This window comes from Chlorocebus sabaeus, chromosome 27 (assembly GCF_047675955.1).
Source record: "Chlorocebus sabaeus isolate Y175 chromosome 27, mChlSab1.0.hap1, whole genome shotgun sequence".
In the NCBI taxonomy this organism is placed as follows: domain Eukaryota; kingdom Metazoa; phylum Chordata; class Mammalia; order Primates; family Cercopithecidae; genus Chlorocebus; species Chlorocebus sabaeus.
Genome location: NC_132930.1, coordinates 33,228,374 through 33,250,127, shown reverse-complemented (window position 1 = coordinate 33,250,127; position 21,754 = coordinate 33,228,374). Strand labels below are relative to the sequence as shown.

General features: G+C 42.3%; 1 protein-coding gene across 1 annotated transcript in view; it reads right to left on the bottom strand.

The window, feature by feature from the left end:
- FAM184B (family with sequence similarity 184 member B) overlaps positions 1-21,754 on the bottom strand; it is a 153,264-nt gene that overhangs the window by 41,000 nt on the left and 90,510 nt on the right. Inside the window, exons 6-7 of the mRNA XM_008017803.3 lie at positions 19,267-19,377; positions 15,930-16,037 (exon numbers count right to left, since the gene is read on the bottom strand). Coding sequence (XP_008015994.3) covers positions 15,930-16,037; positions 19,267-19,377 — 219 coding nt within the window. The remainder of the gene's footprint in view (positions 1-15,929; positions 16,038-19,266; positions 19,378-21,754) is intronic.

Below are 21,754 nucleotides of genomic sequence, written 5' to 3'. Positions count from 1 at the left end.
TTCATAGAATGAATTAGGGAGGGTTCCCTCTTCTTCTATCTTGTAGAATAGTGTCAATAGGATTGGCACCTATTAGGAATAGTCAGCAGAGTCAACAGACAACCCACAGAGTGGGAGAAAATCTTCACAATCTACACCACTGACAAAGGACAAATATCCAGAATCCACAATGAACTCGAACAAATTAGCAAGAAAAAAACAAACAATCCCACCAAAAAGTGGGCTAAGGACATGAATAGACAATTCTCAAAAGAAGATATCCAAGTGGTCAACAAACATATGAAAAAATGCTCAACATCACTAATGATCAGGGAAATGCTAATCAAAACCGCAATGTGATACCACCTTATTCCTGCAAGAATGGCCATAATCAAAAAAATTAAAAAAAAATAGATATTGGTGTAGATGCAATGAACAGGGAACACTTCTACCCTGCTGATTGGAATGTAAACTAGTATAACCACTGTGGAAAACAGTGTGGAGATTCTTTAAGGAACTAAAAGTAGAACTACCATTTGATCCAGCAATCCCACTACTGGGTATCTACCCTGAGGAAAAGAAGTCATTATACGAAAAAGGTACTTGCACAGGCATGTTTATAGGAGCAGAGTTTGCAATTGCAAAAATGTGGAACCAACCCAAATGCTCATCAATCAACGAGCAGATAAAGAAACTGTGGTATATATATACAATGGAATACTACCCAGTCACAGAAAGGATGAATTAATGGCATTCGCAGTGACCTGGATGAGATTAGAGACTATTATTCTAAGTGAAATAACTCAGGAATGGAAAGCCAAACATCATATGTTCTCATTCATAAGTGGGAGCTAAGCTATGATGATGCAAAGGCATAAGAATGACACAATGGACTTTGGGGACTCAGGGGGAAAAGGTGGGAAAGGGGTGAGAGATAAAAGACTATAAACGGAGTGCAGTGTATATTGCTCAGGCGATCAGTATACCAAAATCTCATAAATCACCACTAAAGAACTTACTCATGTAACCAAACACCACCTGTTCACCAATAACCTATGGAAATAAAAAACAATTTTAAACAACAACAACAACAAACAAAAATAAATGAAAGATTTTCCCAGACAAAGAAAAGTGGAGTGTATCCTTCATCACTAGACCTGCCTTACAAGAAATGCTAAAGGGATTTCTTCAAGTTGACATGAAAGGATGTTAAACAGCAACACGGTAGCCTAAAAGTATGAAACTCATTAGAAAAGGAAAATATATAGGCAAATATAGAACTATATTATTGTAACGGTAGTGTGCCAATTACTTTTAATTCTAGCATAAAAGTTAAAAGACAAAAGTATTAGTAATTACAAGCATACCTCAGAGATATTGTAGGTTCAGTTCCAGACTACCACAATAAAGCAAACATTGCAATAAAGCAAGACACACTTTTTTTGTTTCTCGTACACATAAAAGTTATGTTTACATTATACTACAGTTTATTAAGTGTACAATAACCTTATGTCTAAAAATACATATCTAAATTTAAAAGTACTATTTTGCTAAAAAATGCTAACAATCATCTGAGCCTTCAGTGAGTTGTAATTTTTTTTGCTGTGAAGGGTCTTTCTTCAATGTTGATGGCTGCTGACTGATCAAAATGATCATTGCTGAAGGCTGGGGCAGCTGTGGCAATTTCTTAGAATAAGATAACAATGAAGTCTGCCACATAGCTTGACTCTGTCTTTCACAAAAGATTTCTCTGTAGCATACAATACTGTTTGACACTATTTTGCTCACAGTAGAACTTCTTTAAAAAGTTGAGGCAATCCTCTCAAACTGTCACTGATTTATTATTTATTTATTTATTTATTTATTTGAGATGGAGTCTTGCTCTGTTGCCCAGGCTGGAGTGCAGTGGCGCGATCTCGGCTCACTGCAAGCTCTGCCTCCCGTGTTCACACCATTCTCCTGCCTCAGCCTCCCAAGTAGCTGGGACTACAGGTGCCCACCACCACACCCGGCTAATTTTTTGTATTTTAAGTAGAGTTGGGGTTTCACCATGTTAGCCAGGATGGTCTTGATCTCCTGACCTTGTGATCCACCTGCCTTGGCCTCTCAAAGTGCTGGGATTACAGGCGTGAGCCACCACGCCTGGCTGTCACTGATCTATTAACTAAGTTCATGTAATATTCTAAATCCTGTCTTGTTATTTTAACAATGCTCACAGAAGTCTCATCAGGAGTAAATTTCATCTCAAGAGACCACTTTCTTTCATGATTTGTAAGAAGCAACTCCTCATCCATTGAAGTTCTATCATGAGATTGCAGCAATTCAGTCACATCATCAGGTTTTACATTTCATTCTAGTTCTCTTTCTGTCTCTACATAGTTACTTCCTCATCTGAAATCTCAAACTCCTCCAAGTCATCCATGAGGTTTGGAATAAATTTCTTTCAAACTCCTATTGTTGTTTTTATCTCCTCCCATAAATCATGAATCATGAATATTATTAATGGTTTCTAGAATGGTGAATGCTTTCCAGAAGGTTTTCAAAGGGCTTTGCCCAGATCCATCAGGGGAACCACTATCTATGGCAGCTACAATCTTATGAAATGAAATGTATTTCTTTTTTTTCACCCTGTCTTATTGTGTCAAGAAATCTACTTCCTAAATAATAAGACCTCAAAGGAGAAATTATTCCTTGATCTATGAGCTACAGAATGAGTATTGTGTCAGCAGGCATGAAAACAACATTACTCTCCTTGTACCTCTTCATCAGTGCTCTTGGGTGACTAATTGGTCAATGAGCAATAACATTTTAAAAGGAATCTTTTTTTTTTCTGAGCAGTAAGTCTCAACACTGGGCTTGAAATATTCAATAAATAATGCCATAAACAGATGTGCTATCATACAGGCTTTATTGCTTTACTTATAAAGCACAAGTAGAGTAGATTTCACACAATTCTTAAGGCCTCTAGAATTTTTGAAATGATAAATGGTCATTGGCTTTAACTTAAAGTTACTAGCTTTATTATCTCCTAATGAAAGAGTCAGCCTGTCCTTTGAAGCTTTGAAATCAGGCATTGACTTTTCCTCTCTAGCTATGAAAGTCCTAGATGACATCTTCTAATATAAGGCTGTTTTGTCTATATTGAAAATCTGTTATTTAAGGTAGCCATTTTCATCAATGATCTTAGCTAGATCTTCTGGATAACTTGCTGTAGCTTCTCCATCAGCGCTTGCTGCTTGTTATGTTATGGAGATGGCTTGTTTCCATAAACTTCATGAAACAACCTCTGCTAGTTTCCAACTTTTCTTCTGCAGCTTCCTTGACTCTCTCTGCCTTTACAGAATTGAAGAGAATTACAGACTTGCTCTGGATTAGGCTTTGGCTTATGGGAATGTTGTGGCTGGTTTGATCTTCTATCCAGACAACTAAAACTTTCTCCATATCAGCAGTAGGGTTGTCTTACTTTCTTATTACTCATGTGTCACTGGAGTAGCACTATTTATTTCTTTCAATAACTTTTCCTTTGCACTCACAACTTGGCTAACTGTTCAGCACAAGAGGCCTAGCTTAGGTCTGTCTCAAAGTTTTTGACATGCCTTCCTCTCTACACTTAATCATTTCTAGTTTTTGATTCAACATGAGATGTGCAACTCTTCCTTTCACATAAACACTTAGAGGCCATTCTAGTATTGTTAATTGGCCTAACTGCAATATTGTTGTGTTTCAGGGAATAGGGAGGTCCAAGGATAGAGAGGGAAAGAGACAGGGAAACAGCTGGTTCTGGAACACAACCAGAACACGCACAACATTTATTAAGTTCACCATTTTCTATGGGCATGGTTTGTGGTGCCCCAAAACAATTACAATAGCAACATGAAAGATCACTAATCATAGATCACCTTATCAGATACAATAAGAATAATAAATTTTGAAATATTGTGAGAATTACCAAAATGTGACACAGAGACATGAAGTATATTTTTAAATTAAGGTACACATATTATAGTTTTATAAATAATGCTATTACACACTTAATAGACTGTAGTATAGTATAAACATAACTTTTACATGTATTGGGAAACCAATAAATTTGTGTGATTTGCTTTATTCAATATTTACTTTTTTGTGGTGGTCTAGAACTGAATTTGCAACATTTCCAAGGTATGCCTTCATAATGGAGCTGAAAAATTCCTATTGTCTAATGATGACATAGCCATTGTAAAGATGTAGTGTTACACGTTATCTTTTCTATGTTTAGCTACATTAGGATACATAAATATTTACCCTTGTGTTACAACTGTCCACATATATAGTACAGTAATATGCTGTATAGGCTTGCAGCCTAAAAGCAAAAAGCTACAGCACATAACCTAGGTGTGTAGTGGGCTACACCATCTATAATGTTTCCACAATGACAAAATCGCCTAACAACCCATTTATCAGAATGTGTCATCGTCATTAAGTGACATACAACTGTATTTCACAATTGAACTTGATCATGGAGATTAATAAATAGTTGGCTGAATGAATGCTTTTTTTTTTTTTTTTTTTTCTTTTTTAAGATAAGGTCTGTGGCTCTGTTGCCCAGGCTGGAGTACAGTGGCATGATCTCAGCTCACTGCAACCTCTGCCTCCTGGGCTCAAGCTATCTTCCCACCTCAGCCTCCCAAGTAGCTGGGACTACAGGTACACACCACCACGCCCTGCTAATTTTTTGTATTTTTTGTAGAGATGGGGTTTTGCCATGTTGCCCAGGCTGGTCTCAAACTCCTGAGCTCAAGTGATCTGCCCACATTGACCTCCCAAAGTGTTAGGATTACAAGTGTAAGCCACTGCACCCGACCTGAATGAGCTCTTTCAAGTCCAGCAATACTTGTTTCAGTTGCTATTACGAACACCTTTACATGTATAAACTAGAAAACCTAGAGGAGATGGATAAATTCCTGGAAATATACAACTCTTCTAGATTAAACCAGGAAGAAATAGAAACTCTGAACAGGCCAATAACAAGCAGTGAGGCTGAAATGGTAAAAAAAAAATTGCCAAAAAAAGTCAAGGACCAGATGGATTTCACAGCTGAATTCTATCAGACATTCAAAGAAGAATCAGTACTAATCCTATTGACACTATTCCACAAGTTAGAGAAAGAGGAAACCCTCCCTAAATCATTCTATTAAGCCAGTATCACCCAATACTAAAATCATGAAAGGACGTAACAAAAAAAGGAAACTACAAACCAATATCCCTGATGAACATAGATGCAAAAATCCTTAACAAAATACTAGCTAACGAAATCCAACAGCATATCAAAAAAATAATCCACCATGACCAAGTGGGTTTCATACCAGGGATGCAGGGATGGTTTAACATATGCAAGTCAATAACTGTGATACACCACACAAACAGAATTAAAACAAAAAATCACATGATCATTTCAATAGATGCAGAAAAAGCATCTGACAAAATTTAGCATCCCTTTATGGTTAAAACCCTCAGCAAAATCAGTATAGAAGGAACATACCTCAATATAATAAAAGCCATCTACAGCAAACTCTCAGTCCACATTCTGTGGAATGGGGAAAAGTGGAAAGCATTCCCCCTAAGAACTGGAACAAAACAAGGTTGCCCACTCTCACTACTTCTATTCAACATAGTATTGGAAGTCCCAGCCAGAGTAATCAGACAAGAGAAAGAGACAAAGGGTATCCAAATCAGTAAAGAGGAAGTCAAACTATCACTGTTTGCTGATGATGTGATCGTATACCTAGAAAACCCTAAAGACTCCTCCAAAAAGCTCCTAGAACTGATACATGAATTCAGCAAAGTTTCAGGATACAAAATTAATGCATACACATCAGTAGCTCTGCTATACACCAACATTGACCAAGCTGAGAATCAAATCAAGAACCCAACCCCTTTTATAATAGCTGCAAAACAAACAAACAAAGAAACAAACAAACAAAAAACCTTAGGAATATACCTAACCAAGGAGGTGAAAGACCATAAACCTTAGGAATATACCTAACCAAGGAGGTGAAAGACCACTACAAGGAAAACTACAAAACACTGCTGAAAAAAAATCATAGATGACACAAACAAATGGAAACACATTCCATGCTCAGGAATGGGTAGAATCAATATTGTAAAAATGGTCATACTGCCAAAAGCAATCTGCAAATTCAATGCACTTCCCATCAAAACACTGCCGTCATTCTTCCCAGAACTTGGAAAAAACAATCCTAAAATTCATATGGGAAAAAAAAAGAACCCACACAGCCAAAGCAAGGCTAAGCAAAAAGGACAAATCTGGAGGCATCACATTACCTGACTTCTAACTATTCTGTAAGGCCACAGTCACCAAAACGGTATGGTACTGTTATAAAAACAGACCCATAGAACAATAGAACACAGTAGAAAACCCAGAAATAAAGCCAAATGCAGCCAACTGATCTTTAACAAAGCAAAAAAAAAGAAAAAGAAAAAAAAAAAAAGAGGTGGGGGGAAAGGGCACCCTATTCAACAAATGGTGCTGGGATAATTGGCAAGCCACATGTAGAAGAATGAAACTGGATCCTAATCTCTCACCTTATACAAAAATCAACTCAAGATGGTTCAAGGACTTAAATCTAAGACCCAAAACCATAAAAATTCTATAACATTGGGAAAACCCTTCCAGACATTGGCTTAGGCAAAGAGTTCATGACCAAGAAAACAAAAGCAAGTGCCACAAAACCAAAGATAAATAGATTGGACTTAATTAAACTAAGAAGCTCAGCACAGCAAAAGAAACAATCAGCAGAGTAAACAGATAACCTACAGAGTGGGAGAAAATCTTTGCAATCTATACATCTGACAAAGGACTAATATCCAGAATCTATAAGGAACTCAAATCAGCAAGACAAACAATCCCACCAAAAAGTGGGCTAAGGACATGAATAGACAATTCTCAAAAGAAGATATACAAATGGCCAACAAACATGAAAAAATGCTCAACATCACTAATGATCAGGGAAATGCAAATCAAAACCACAATGTGATACCACCTTACTCTGCAAGAACGGCCATAGTCAAAAAATAAAAAAAAATACATGTTGACATGGCTGTAGTGAAAAGGGAACATTTTTACAACTGCTGGTGAAAATGTAAACTAGTACAACCACTATGAAAAACAGTGTGTAAAGTTCTTCAAGGAATCTCTATATTGTTTTCTATAGTGGTTGAACTACCAGCAGTCCCACTACTGGGTAACTACCCAGAGGAAAAGAAGTCATTATATGAAAAAGATACTTGCACACGCATGTTTATAGCAGCAAAATTTGCAATTGCAAAAATATGGAACCAGCCCAAATGCCCATCAGTCAATGAGTGGATAAAAAAAATTGTGGTATATATATATACACCATGGAATACTACTCAGCCATAAAAAGGAACAAAATAATGGCATTTGCAGCAACCTGGATGGAATTAGAGACCATTATTCTAAGTGAAGTAACTCAGGAATGGAAAACCAAACATGGTACGTTCTCACTCATAAGTGGGGGCTAAGCTATGAGGATGCAAAAACGTAAGAATGATACAATGGACTTTGAGGACTCAGGGCAAAGGGTGAGAAGAGGGTGAGGGATAAAAGACTGCACATTGGGTACAGTGTACACTGCACGGGTGATGGGTGCACCAACATCTCAGAAATCAGCACTAAAGAACTTATTCAAGCATATAAGTTAACACATATGTTAAGTAGCTATATTGAGCCATTCCACAAGGTATAGATATTTCAAAACATGTTACACATGATAAATTATAGTTTTTGTCATTAAAAATTATATTTAAATTTTGTTATTTTGAGAGCTTTTCCACAGATCTTTTTCAGTTTTGTTTTTCAGCCTGTCTTGTACCTGGTTGCACTAAATATATAATCGTTCTCTCTTGTGAAAACCTTAAAAGCCTAGATTTAAACACGTGTTCAATGATAATAATGATATAACAGAAAAAAGAACTTATTTCATGTAACAGAAAAAAGAACTTATTTCATGTAACCAGACACCACTTGTTCCCCAAAACCCTATTGAAATAAACAAAACAAAACAAAAAAATTGTCCACTTCTCTGAACTCTAAATAAAACAGACTCAGAACATGGCTTCTGAGAATATCCCTGAACCACTCCTGGTGTATCCTGAGTTGTTCAACCCAATTCCTACTCTTGGGTTTTTCCCAAAAGGCGTATTTCTCAGGTTCAGTCCAGTGCTCTCTCCCGTGCTAAAGTGGCCTGGGTATGAGTAGTTAGTGCACGGAAAAATAAATGGATCTGCTTCTCCTCCAAACCATCCACTGCAAATGCCTCCTCCCACTTCCTCCCAGGCAAATGGCTGGTTATTTTAAATCCATGTTCACATTAGGTCCTCATCTTTCATCTTCCATTTATTTAACCTTTTCTGGATTATTTCTATTTTAAAGAAACACCCACGCCCAGGAAATCTCCTGTAAGGGAATATTCAGTCATTCTCAAGTTCATTTGACAATCTTTCAAAGGTAGCATTATGTGCATCTTAAAATAGAACACCAAATGTAATGGAGTTTTGCTGAAATGATTACAGGGGACTGTAATAGATACTATAAAGTCACCTTACATTGACAGAATCTTTAATAGTTCTGAAAAGTGCCTTCATATGCTTTCTCCTGTTCATTACCTCAAGTCTCTGGGGGTGTGAAGGGCAGGGATTATTGCTGCTGTTTTACTAAGAAGAAGTAGTGCAGCATTGCAGCTTACAGCGCAGGCCCTGGTGCCACCCTTTGGGCTGTGGTTTCTCTATAAGAAGTCTCATAGGGTGGTTTGTGAACTGTGTGAAGTACTCTGGGTTTGCCATTATGAGTAATGAAGAAACTGATCTCAGGGATGGTTTCTGGCCTGTCTGAGGCTCCTAAGCAGCTCTTGGGTAGAGCTGGGTGGAACCCATGTCCTAAGCCTTAGGCAGGTGGCCCTGCCCTACACTGTCTTCCTACACTGAATCTCAGCTGATGCCCGGAACCTCTCCGTGGAGTGAAGGGCAGGCTGCCTTTTCACACCAGACTGAGGGTGCTGGCTCCCAGTTGGCCTGAGGAACACTCAGGATGTCACAGTTGTTTAACAGCCTAGTGGTCATCTGCCTGCCAACAGCCAGGACAGCTGACACCTCCAATTCCTACGGTCCTCCAACATATGGCATGGGGCGACTGTTGCCCAGCAAACTACTCAGGGCCTCCAAGGAGCAGGGGACACTTTCAGGCCTGGAGAGCTTGAGAGTGTCCCTGGCTCCTTCCCGAACGCCTCAGGGAGCTTGCCTTGGGCTGCTTCCCCACAGCATCCCATTTTCTGGTGAAGTCATATTCAGATTTCAGTGTCAAGCAGATGTCCGCAGACGTCATTCTTCTGGAATAGTTTCCTGGACTCCCCTGGACAGAAAGCTTCCTTTCCCATATGGGCTTGCCATTAATATATCTTCTTGCCATCATCATAGCAGTCATCATAACAGGTTAATATTTAAGGAAATAGTTATTTCTCCCATTTGAAATATGAGCCCTCCAAGGACCAAGATTAGGCCTCATTCTCCTGGACATGCAGCCCCATGGCTTGTATAGTGACGGTACTCAGACATATTTGTAGAGACGAGATGACTTAAATAGCAGTTACCACAAATGACTCCCTTTTCCTTCTGGAGAGGGCGTGGGCAGGGGTATGTATGAAAATTTCCACCCTTTTCCACTGCCCGTTCTGTGTGGCCCAGGCACCAAAGGAGTCTTCTGGAAAAAAATTTTCCTTCAGAATGATTATGACTAAAATGGCTTTCTGGAAACCAATTAGTAAGACTTTGAATCTACGAAATCAAGGGCTGGCAGGGAGAAACCAGGATTAAAGGCTTGGTGAGGTCCCAGCTAAGTTTAGTGGGGACAGAGTCACACCCACGTTTGGCAGCCCTCTCGCTGCCTGTTCTGGGAATGGAGTGGAAAGCCTGCTCTCAGCTGACATTATTATTTTGATCTCTCTCTTTCTTTTTTAGATTTATTTTTTATTTATTTGTTTATTTATTTACTTATTTTTGAGGCAGAGTCTCACTCTGTTCCCCAGGCTGGAGTACAGAGGCACAATCTTGGCTCACTGCAACCTCTACCTGCCAGGTCCTAGCGGTTCTTGTGCCTCAGTCTTCCACGTAGCTGAGACTACAGGTGTGCCACCATGCCCAGCTAATTTTTATATTTTAACATGTATTTTGCCATGTTGCTCAGGCTTGTCTTGAACTTCTGGCTTCAAGTGATCCACCCGCCTCCGTCTCCCAAAGTGCTGGGATTATAAGCATGAGCCACTGCGCCTGGCCTGTTTTTATTTCTCTTGACTCACTGAAATGCTTTGGCAGAACAGCTACTGGCCTAAACTAAAACCCCTGAGTCTTGAGCAAACTTACATTTTATAGCCTCAATCCAGCAGGAACATCACTGGGGAAGTTGTCATTTAATATCCTGTTCTGATGCCCCTGTTTCCACCAGCAGATCTGTCATTGGACTGTTCAAGCCCCTGCCCATGCCTCCCTGGCTTTACCTCTGCCCCTTGTACCATCCTGTGTGGTTGCAGGTATGGCCATGCTGAAGTATGCTGCTCACACCTCATCTAGACCTCGGCAGAGCTTCGGCTCACCAGGCTGGCACAGAGCTGGCTTGCCAAAACTATTTGGACTAGATTAGAATTTCTTTTCTGACTGGAAAAGTTCAGAAAGTTTTGTAACTTGCTGTATTAGCAAGGCACACGTGCTGCTGGTGGGGGCACAGAGCGGAACAACCTCAGTGGGTGGCGAGTGGTGGTATCTATTGCAGTTAAACACGCACACACCACTGGACCTGGCAGATTCCACGGGAGCAAGAGTTAGCACCGAGGGAGCATTTACACACACTAGGTGCTGTTTCCAACGCCAGACAGATAGGAATTCATTTAGACCTCACAAAGACCCTCTGGAGTAGATGCTATCATCATCCTTGGCATATAAATGAGAAAGGTGAAGCAAAGACACATCAAATTATTTGTCCAAGATTATCCAGCCAGTAAGAACCCAGGTGTCTGGTTCAGGGGTGAGCTTGCTTAACTACTATATATTATACTATATATTATATCCCTCTATGGTGCTATCCATTGAAGTATTATCTAAAATAGAGAGATGTGAAAACAATCTAAATGTCAATCACAAGGGAATCGTTCAATATAATATGGTTTTTCTATACAAGGGAGAACTAGATGGTTTGTCTTTTTTAAAAAAATGAAGCTGAAAGGGAAGTGTACTGAGCTATAAAAGTGTCTCTAAGCTATAAAATTTAAGTTAAGAAAAGCAGAATTGGCCAGGCGCAGTGGTTCATGTTTGCAATTCCAGTACTTTGGGAGGCGGAGGTGGGTGGATGGTTTGAGCCCAGGAGTTTGAGACCAGCCTGGACAGCATGATGAAGCCCCATCTCTACAAAAAATACAAAAACTAGCTGGGCGTGGTGGTGGGCACCTGTAGTCTCAGCCACCCAGGAGGATGAGGCAGGAGGACTGCTTGAGCCCAAGCAAGGAGGATTGCAGTGAGCCAGGACTGCAGTGAGCTGAGGATTGCAGTGAGACCCAAAAATTAGCCAGGCGTGGTGGTGGGTGCCTGTAGTCCCAGCCACTCAGGAGGCTGAGGCAGGACGTCGAGGTTTGCAGTGAGCCAGGACTATACTCTACTCTGGGTGACAGAACAAGATCCAGTCTCCAAAAAAAAAAAAAAAAGATTTCATGAGAGTATGCTATCATTTATATTTTAAAAATCCACAATTATGCCTGTATATACAGTATATCTCTGAAAGGATATGTAAAAAGAGAGAAGATAAAACACAGCAAGTAGTTTGCCCTGGGATAGGGAACTTGGCAGCAAGAAGAAAGATGCTTTCCAATGTATACCTTTATATACCATTTGAGTTCTGTACCACATATGTGGATTGCTTATTTGAAAAGAGGTCTTAATTTGAAAGAACAAACAATACTGCAAAATGCCTAATAGAAAACAGCACCAGATGTTTAAGCTGTTACTAATTGTCCACATTGTTTTCCAGCTATTTGTTTATGCACACTTCTCCCTCTAGCATCCAGCTCAGAGGCTGGCATATCCCAGGTATTGCACGCACAACTGCAGAATGAATGAATAATGTGCATACTGAGTTGAATCAAATGAAACTGATATTTGTCGAGGTTCCTGCTGCAACGGTATAGAGGAGGCATCTGCACTTCCCTCTGGAAACCAAGCTCATTCACTATTCACAATAGTAAAGACATCAAACCAACCCAAATGCCCATCAATGATAGACTGAATAAAGAAAACGTGGTACATATACACCACAGAATACTGTGCAGCCATAAAAAAGAATGAGATCATGTCCTTTGCAGGGACATGGATGGAGCTGGAAGCCATAATCCTCAGCAAACTAACACAGGAACAGAAAACCAAACACCACAAGTTCTTGCTTATAAGTGGGAGCTGAACCATGAGAATACATGGATACAGGAAGGGGAACAACACTTACTGCGGCCTCTTGGGGGAGGGCAATAGGGAAAAGAGCTAATACATGCTGGGCTTAATACCTAGGTAATGGGTTGATAAGTGTAGCAAACCACTATGGCACATGTTTACCTAGGTAACAAACCTGTACATCCTGCACATGGACCCTGGAACTTAAAAAAAAAAACAAAAAAAACAAAACCAAGCTCATTGAAAGACAACATTCTAGGTTAAGAAGGCTGAGGAGGGCTGGGCGGGGTGGCTCACGCCTGTAATCCCAGCACCTTGGGAGGTCGAGGCGGGCAGATCATGAGGTCAGGAGTTCGAGATATAGACCAATATGGTGAAATTTCATCTCTACTAAAAATACAAAAATTAGCCGGGCATGGGTGCACACCTGTGGTCCCAGCGACTCGGGAGGCTGAGGCAGAAGAAGAGCTTGAACCCTGGCGGCGGAGGTTGCAGTGAGCCGAGATTGCGCCATTGCACTCCAGCCTGGGTGACAGAGTGAGACTCTGTCTCAAAAAAAAAAAAAAAAAAAAAAAAAAAAAAAAAAAAGGCTGAGGAGTTTCCTGGTGGACCAACCCATGGTTCCCAACAGGCACTTGTATTCCGGACTTCTTCAGGACTTGCTTTTTTAGCTGCAGAGGTGGTTCTCCACTGGGGATAGTTTTGTCCCCAGGAGACATTTTTGGTTGGGAGGGTACTACTGGCATCTTGTTGGTAAAGGCCTAGGAGGCTGCTATGTATCCTGCAGCACACAGCACAGCTCCCCGCAACCCACCCAAACAAAGGATTATCCAACCCCAAAGTCAAGTGCTGAAGTTGAGCTGTGGTGACAGCACCGGCTCATGGACATCGTCACCATGACTGGTAGACTCGGGTCATCAGCCCCGGAACATACCTAGAACTTCTACGTGTTTATTTTCCCTCTTAAAATACGGCCTGCTCTACAATGTTCCTGAACTGCATTTTTAAATTCAGTCTCCAGCTTACCAACCTTATTTCAGATTTAATTTCATCAAGAAGGATGTCAGCCAACTCCGGTCCATCTCCCTGCCACCGTCACTTTGAGGAGCTGAGAAATACTGGAATATCTCAGGACAACCTTTCTGGGAAGCCCCACATGGTGCTGGTGAAAGATGCAGTTGTCCCTGGGGCCAAAAGTTCTCTGGAATGCCAGCTCATGAGACTGGTTCTTAAGAAACCGAGGGAGAATGAAAATATCTGCACCTCCCTCAGGCAGAAATCTTCCGAAAGGAGGGGGACAGCCTCAGATCAGGAAGGGGAAAGCCCTGTGGATGAGGGTGCCTCTGCTCCTTTAGGATTCTCTTCCAGGCTTATCGAGTGGCGGGGGGCAGCGGGGGCAACAGGGCTGCTCAAGGATTCTCCTCTTTTCTGGGTGTCAGAGGAAGAGGGAGGAAACCAGAGAGTCCTGGCTGCTCCCCTTAACCCAATGACAGCTGGGGCCTGTTTTATCTGGAAGGCATCCTGGGCATGTGCCGCTCTTATGGAGAGAGGAGAGGATCAGAGCCTGTGGTTCCATCCTGTCTTGGCTATTTACCGGCCTGTGACTGTGGGCAGGTCACCTGCCCTCAACTTCAGTTTTCCCTTCTATAAAATGGGTGCCTTACAGGGTTGTTGCAAAATTCCAATGAAGCTGAACATGCTGACTCATACCTGCAATCCCATCACTTTGGGAGGATCACCTGAGGTTAGAAGTTCAAGACTAGCCTGGCCAACATGATGAAACACCGTCTCTACTAATGGTGGCATATGAAGTCACAGCTACTCGGGAGGCTTAGGTGGGAGGATCACTTGAGGCCAGGAGGTCGAGGCTGCAGTGAGCCATGATTGCACCACTGCACCACAGCCTGGGGAACAGAGCAAGACACTCTGTCTCAAAAACAAAAAACTCCAATGAAGTCAAAGATGAGAACAGTGCTCCATGACTGACCAGTTCACATACAAATGTTAATTATTATTTAAATCCACAGTCACTAGATTTTGGCTCTTTCTTGCCCTGGTGAATATGTGGTTGACTGGGGGTTATCCCAGAGGAGTATGTCATGGGGGCTGTTGGCAGGACCAGGGCCTGAGCCCTGGAAGATGGGGGTCATGGGAGAGAAGTTGTAGTTCCTGAGGACACTCGTGTACACAGAAATGGGTAAACAAGAGACTGGTGAGACTGATGTGGGAAGATTCAGAGTCACCCATGTAGTGTTTTCCCGCCTGGAGTTTGAAATGGCCTGAAAATTGCAGGCAGCAATCAAATAAGTGAAATTGAAGGCTGTGGGGTTTTTTTTGTTTTGTTTTGTTTTGTTTTTGTCTCTCTTGCTGCCAAAACAGGAATTAAGAGCGTTATTCAAGCCAGGGTACTCAAGCGCCCACTTCACAGGGATTATTTATCTTCCTGACATGGTACAACAAATGTTCACTGAGTGCCTATCTTGTGGGTTAGGCTGTGTCTCTAAGAAGATATGCTGAAGTATTAAGCTCCGGTACCTAAGAATGTGACCTTATTTGGAAGTAGGATCTTTGCAGATGCAATTAGTTACGATGAAGTCATACCGTAGTAGAGTGCGCCCTAAATCCAATGACTGGTGTCTTTATAAGAAGGCTATGTGAAGACACAGAGACTCAGACACTCGGGGAAGGAGGCCATGTGATGACAGAGGCAGAGACCGGAGTGACAGGTCTGCAAGGAAGACTGGCCAAGGAACACCAGGATTGCCCAGCAACCAGCAGAGGTGAGGGGAGCGGCACAGACCAGGTTCTCCCTTGCAGCCTCCAAAATAAACCAACCCTGCCAACACCTTGATTTCAGACCTCTGGCCTCCAGAACTGTGAGAGAGTACATTTCCATCGCTGAAGCCACCAAGTACGCGGTCATTCATTATGGTGATCCTAGAGAACGATACAACCCACTGCAGGCCAGACAGAGACACAAACCAACCAGTTTCTATCCTCAAGCAGCGTCCCTGAAAGGGCAGCTTCACGGACAAGGGCTGTTGTGAGAGTAAATGAGATCATGGCTGTGGAGGGAGACAGCCGGGGCAAGAGAGGGGCTTTTATGACTACTACTGGGGTTCGTGCTGGGCAGAATTAAAGGCCCTGCTCCAGTTGAGTGCGCCCTTTATCCGCCAGGCAGGCTGCTCTGACAGAGAGAGCGGAGACTCATCTGACAGGCCTTATTCTTTTTCAAACCACCCAGATAATTAGTCAGAATTCTATTTCCTTCGTGGTTTCTGTGAATGGATTTTGTGGTGATTTTTTTTTTTTTCCAGGCATTTTGGCAGTGTCGAGGGGAGATGTAAAAGAGCCCATTAACATCAACATGCGTCACTGGGGACACTGAAAGGCTGAGACTGAGAAGAGAAATATCTTCAATTAAATCTGACAAAGCTGGAGGTTACCTGGGTCTCCAGAATGCTGCAGCGCTGGCAGCCTAATTCCTGGGGCCTTTCCTCAGCTCTTGTGGGGCGTGCCTTATTTTGTTGGATAAATTCTTCCAGCCTTAAAACCTAAAAGAGGAGATAAGAAACACCACGCAATGAAATCAAGTTCTGCCTCCTCGACACAGTCATTCATCTGGGAATCAATTCTCCTGGGTCAGTCTGTTCTGGGAAGAGTGCCCCATTAGGCAAATTTTACACACACTTCTAGAAATACTTTTTTTTTTTTGAGCCAGGGTCTCACTCTGTCACCCAGGCTGGAGTGCAGTGGCGCAATCTTGGCTCACTGCAACCTCTGCCTCCCAGGTTCAAGTGATTCTCCTGCCTCAGCCTCCCAAGTAGCTGGGACTACAGGTACGCACCACCATACCCAGCTAATTTTTTGCTTTTTTAGTAGAGACGGGGTTTCACCATGTTGCCCAGCCTGGTCTTAAACTCCTGACCTTAAGCGATCTGCCTGCCTCGGCCTCCAAAAGTGCTGGGATTACAGGCATGAGCCACTGCGCCAGGCCTAGAAATGCCATGTCTAATGAGCTAGTTGCTTAGTCTTTCCAGAAGAAAATGTGCCCAGCAGGTTTATAGTATTCCACAGTTTCCTTTAAGTTATTTACATACGTATTTCTATACTAGATCTGTAGGGTGGCTTTCATATCATTCCTGGAAGGCCACTCAATTTCTTTTGAAAACAAAACAAAAAAGCTAATTGGTAAAGAAAATGAACAACATTTAAGAATTACGTAGATAAAATGAGAGAAGAGTGGCTTGGGGGTGCTCTTAAAGGGTAAGGCCTTAATTATGATGATGATGATTAACCAACTAATTGTAATATATGAATTAAACAGACGGCTTTCCCCTAGACTTTGAGGAGAATGAGGCCAAAAAACATAAAGGAAACTTAGACTTTCCTCAAATTTTTCTAGAAACCTTAATACTAGTTAGGCACCATGCTAGGTACAAGGAGGGATGGGGAAGGGACAGAGTGAGAGCAAGATAGTGAAATCATAAAGCATGGTCCCTGCCTTTAAAAAGCTATCATTTTATGAGGGAGATAGATAAATGTTTATAACCCCAATGACACCCAGTAGAGATATGTATAACATAATAAGAGCACCTCCTGAATGGTCCATTTGCTCTGTGCCACCCAGGAATCTAAGCCTTTTAAACAAAATTATTATTATTATTTTTAAAAATGAGATGGGATCTTGCTATGTTGCCCAGGCTGGTCTCAAACTCCTAGGCTCAAGAGATCCTCCCACCTCAGCCTCCCAAAGTGCTGAGATTATAGGGGTGAACCACTATGCCCAGCCAGGAACCTAAGCCTTTTACAGTATTAACTCTTTTAATCCTCACAACAGCCATTATAAGGTAGGTACTACTGCATAGAATTTACAGCAATAGGGCCAGGTGCGGTGGCTCACGCCTGTAATCCCAGCACTTTGGGAGGCAGAGGCGGGTGGATCACCTGAACTCAGGAGTTCGCAACCAGCCTGGGCAACACAGTGAAACCCTGTCTTTACTAAAATACAAAAAATTAGCCGGGTGTGGTAGCGTGCTCCTGTAATCCCAGCTAGTTGGGAGGCTGAGGCAGGAGAATTGCTTGAACCTGGGAGGCAGAAGTTGCAGTGAGCTGAGATCATGCCACTGCACTCCAGCCTGGGTGACAGTGAGATTCCGTTTAAAAAAAAAAAAAAAAAGAGCTCTAAGGCACATTCACAGAAATAGGTCAGAGTCCAGGCTTCCCTGACCTGTGTTATTCAAAAGAATAACTGGGTCTGTAATCCCAGCACTTTGGAAGGCCAAGGCAGGTGGATCACAAGGTCAAGAAGTTGAGATCATCCTGGCCAACATGGTGAAACCCCATCTCTACTAAAAATACAAAAATTAGCCAGGCGTGTGTCAGGTGCCTATAATCCCAGCTACTTGGGAGGCTGAGGCAGGAGAATTGCTTGAACCTGGGAGGCGGAGGTTGCAGTGAGCCAAGATCACGCCACTGCACTCCACTTGGGCAACAGAGCGAGACTCTGTCTCAAAAAAAACAAACCAAAAAAACGAATAACTAGGTTGGTCTCATACATGTACATGAGGCCACCTTAAGCTCTGCAGCAAGGTGTGGTCCAGGTACAACAGGAAGACTGGCAGTGTATCTTCAACAGGGCGAGAGGAAGAGATGGAGGGAGGGAGAAGTGAAGGAAGATGGAGTGAGGGAAAGGCAGGAGGAAGGGAAGACAACAGGGCAGAAAGGAGGAAGGAGAGAGAAAGGCTTCTTTGCTGTGCAGCCCCACCTTGGTCTGGGCTGGAACAGAAGACTCTATCCCAGAACTTTTCACCAAGACCTACCTCTAGACCCTGAAATATCAAGTCTAAGGAATAACATGCTCATCATTTTTTAAAATAATGATTTTAGAAATAGAAGGAGTTAGAGAAAACATCACACCTGTGTACTCATCACTCAGCTAAAGAAATAACATGTCACAAATACAGCTGCAGCCCCTTACACTCTCTCCCTTCTAGAGGTAACCACTGGCCCAGCTTGATTCTATCATCCTCGTGCTTTGTTTAGATTGACCTCTTGGATATTCCTAAACAATCGATACTGTTTTGCATGTGGCCTCTGTGTTCTTAAAAATACCCCAGAGGTTGTGATGTACAGCAGGGCTGAGGAACTGGTGTCATGGGTTCCTGAAGCAGGTGGGAGACACAGGTCTCATCTGGAAGGTTTGAGGGAGGACAGGGGAAGGAATGAAACTTGTTGACATTTTTTTGGTTTAAGCAGGCTCAGAAATGGCTCTTAGGATTCTGTTTCTAGCCTTTTCCACTAGTTCTTTGATACTTTCAGGTGCCCATGAAAATGTGTTAATTTCGTTTAAAATCAGAAAAATGTATAGTCTGGATGATACTCATATTTCTACCACTGCAGTCATAAAATATAAATTTTTAATATTTTTTAATAAAGGAAGGGCCTAGAAAGGCAAAATTGTTAAGAGCCCACAAAGGGGCGAATGTAGCCCTGGGGAAGGAAAGGCAGGGGAACTGCAGGTTACCCACTTGTGCCTTCATGAAGCCACAGAACCAACACCAGTGGCCTCCTTCTCTTATTTGAGACATTACAGGCCTCTTTGTTTAAGCACCTCTAATCTGGTTCTCTGTTACTTGCAGCTAAATGCATGCCCCCTGAGACAGCCTTCCTGTCTGGCTGAGTGTCTTTTTCTGTCTTCCAAAATTCTTGGCTTCTCAATTAGGCAGAAGCTCCCAGGGACCAGAAACAGCACCCCAAGGCTCACATCTGTTCAGGGCTTACCTCGAGCAGAGAATTCTGGAGCTTCACATTGAGGGCTGCTTTCTCTTCTTCCAGCTGCTTTATCTCCTTTTCTGATTTCTTCCTCACTTCCTCCAGCTGTGCTTCTACTTCCTAAATGACGATTGTTAGAGTTAACCATACAAGGCACGGAAACAGGACACTTAAGGTTTTCACACCCTGCCTTCTTCCCAGAGATCAAAGAAGCTTACGAGAGTCATAAAATACCGCAAATATACAGAAACTGGACATACATGAGAAGGTCAAAAGAAAATGTGTGTTAACTTCACACCACAAAGCCTGATGTGTATATAGGGGTGGGGTGGGGCATATTGTTGTCTTTAAGTTTTCTAGTGTCAAATTTTAAAAAATGCTCATTACTAACAAAATTTTCAGTGTCACATTCATTACTAGCAAAATTCTCAGTGTCACATAAGTAAAAAAGCCAACTACATTTTTGGATGCAGGGAAACAGAAAAAGCAGTACGAAATTTCTTCTCAACAGCATCCATACATGAGTCAAAATGATGGGGTTAGCCGGGTACAGTGGCTCACACCTGTCATCCCAGCACTTTGGGAGGCTGAGGCAAGTGGATCGCTTGAGCCCAGGAGTTCAAGACCAGCCTGGGGAACATAGTGAGATGGTGTCTCTATTTTAAAAATAAATAAATAAATAAATAAATAAATAAATAAATAAATAAAAATAAAATAAAATAAAATGATGGGATTCCTAGGGCCAATTGCTCCATGGTCCCTCACCACAGCCCATGAACCTCAGTGCAAAGCAGATCCAGGTGAAGGAACATTCTGGGGACCACATAAGTGGTACAGTCACGTTCCATCTGTCATCTCAAGCACATTTCCTAACCTCTCAGTGACTCACTGTGCTCCTCACATGCTCCCTGCCACTCCAGGTACATAGTAAAGGATCGGTAGATGATAGGCACTAATATTATTCTCATAGAGACCGAGGCTTTCTGTTCTAGCTTAATTTCTATGGAAATTGTGCAAATATCTAGAGGAGTGAATGAGATAGTCTGTTCCTCTTGGCTGAATTTAGGTAGATATTGTATCACTCATTCATTCAACAAATGTTTCTTGAGATCTACTGTGTGCCAGGCACTGTTCTCAGAGCTGGGGAGATAAAAGGGAGAATTCCTACACACTAGGAAACTGACATTTGAGTGAAAAAGATAGGCAGCAATCAAAGTCCATGAGTAAACAAGACGACAAACACTAGGTTGGATGGAGAAATAATAAAGCCGGAAGGGGGCTCTGCAGTGCTGGGGAGGGGCTGAAACGTTAGATAACTTGGCCAGAGAAGTGCTCCAGAAAGTGACTTTGGAGTAAAATCCTGTCATAAGTGAGGGAGTTCACCAAGGAGATGTCTGGGTGTGAGATTTCCAGGATGTGCAAAGGCCCTCGCACATTCTAAGGACAGAGAGGATCCATGGTGGCTGGACTAGATGAGGTCTGAAGAGCACCATCTGAGGCCTCAAACATCAAAGTTAGACTTACCAGTGAGGTGAAGGCCACTTAACTGTTGGTCAGAGGAGTGATGTAGTGATGTGTTTGCAATGATATTTGGATAAGCTTGCTACTGTGTTTTTTGTTTTTTTTTTTTTTTGAGACAAGGTCTCGCTCTGTCACCCAGACTGGAGCACAATAGTACAATCATGGCTCATTGCAGCCTTGACCACCCGGGCTCAAGCAATCCTCCTACCTCAGCCTCCCAAGTAACTGGGACTACAGGTGCATGCCACCATGCCCAGCTAATTAAAAAAAATTTTTTTTGTAGAGATGGGGTCTTGCTATGTTGCCCAGGCTGGTCTCGAACTCCTAAACTCCAGTGATACTCCCACTTCCACCTCTCAAAGTGCTGGGATTACATGCATGAACCACCAGGCCCAGCTTCACTACTGGTTTCTGTCTGGAGTACAGACTGATGTGGATGGAGGGGTCAGGGGAGAGCAGTGGCAGGCAGGCCTGGGAGGAGGCTGTGGTGGTAACTGAGGTAAGAGTGATGGTGGCTGGACCTGTGGCAGCAGTGCAGCAGGGAGGAGGGGTAGAACTTGGGACATATGTGGAATGTTGACTGACAGGACTCACTGAAAGGAGAGGTCAGGATGGCACCAGGCTTTCTGACCTAAGCAAGGAGAGAATGGTGCCACCATGAACTGAGATGGGGAAGACAGGAGTGGATTCAGGGACCCTCTGAGGAGCTTGTTTGCATGTGTCAAGTTTGATACATCTGTTAGATATCTAAGTAGATAGATAGAGGGTCTGGAATTCAGGGGAGGATTCTGGGTTGGAGTATGCATTTGGGAGCCATCAGCATACAGAATGTATTGAGGCATGCATTAGAATGAGAAAAGCTAGAGAACAGGAATGAGAACATGAGGAAAATACAAGACATTAAAGAACCAAGCCCTCAGACATTCCAAAATTTCCTATGAATTAGAGGTTACGACATCCAGCAGGTATTTGTAGA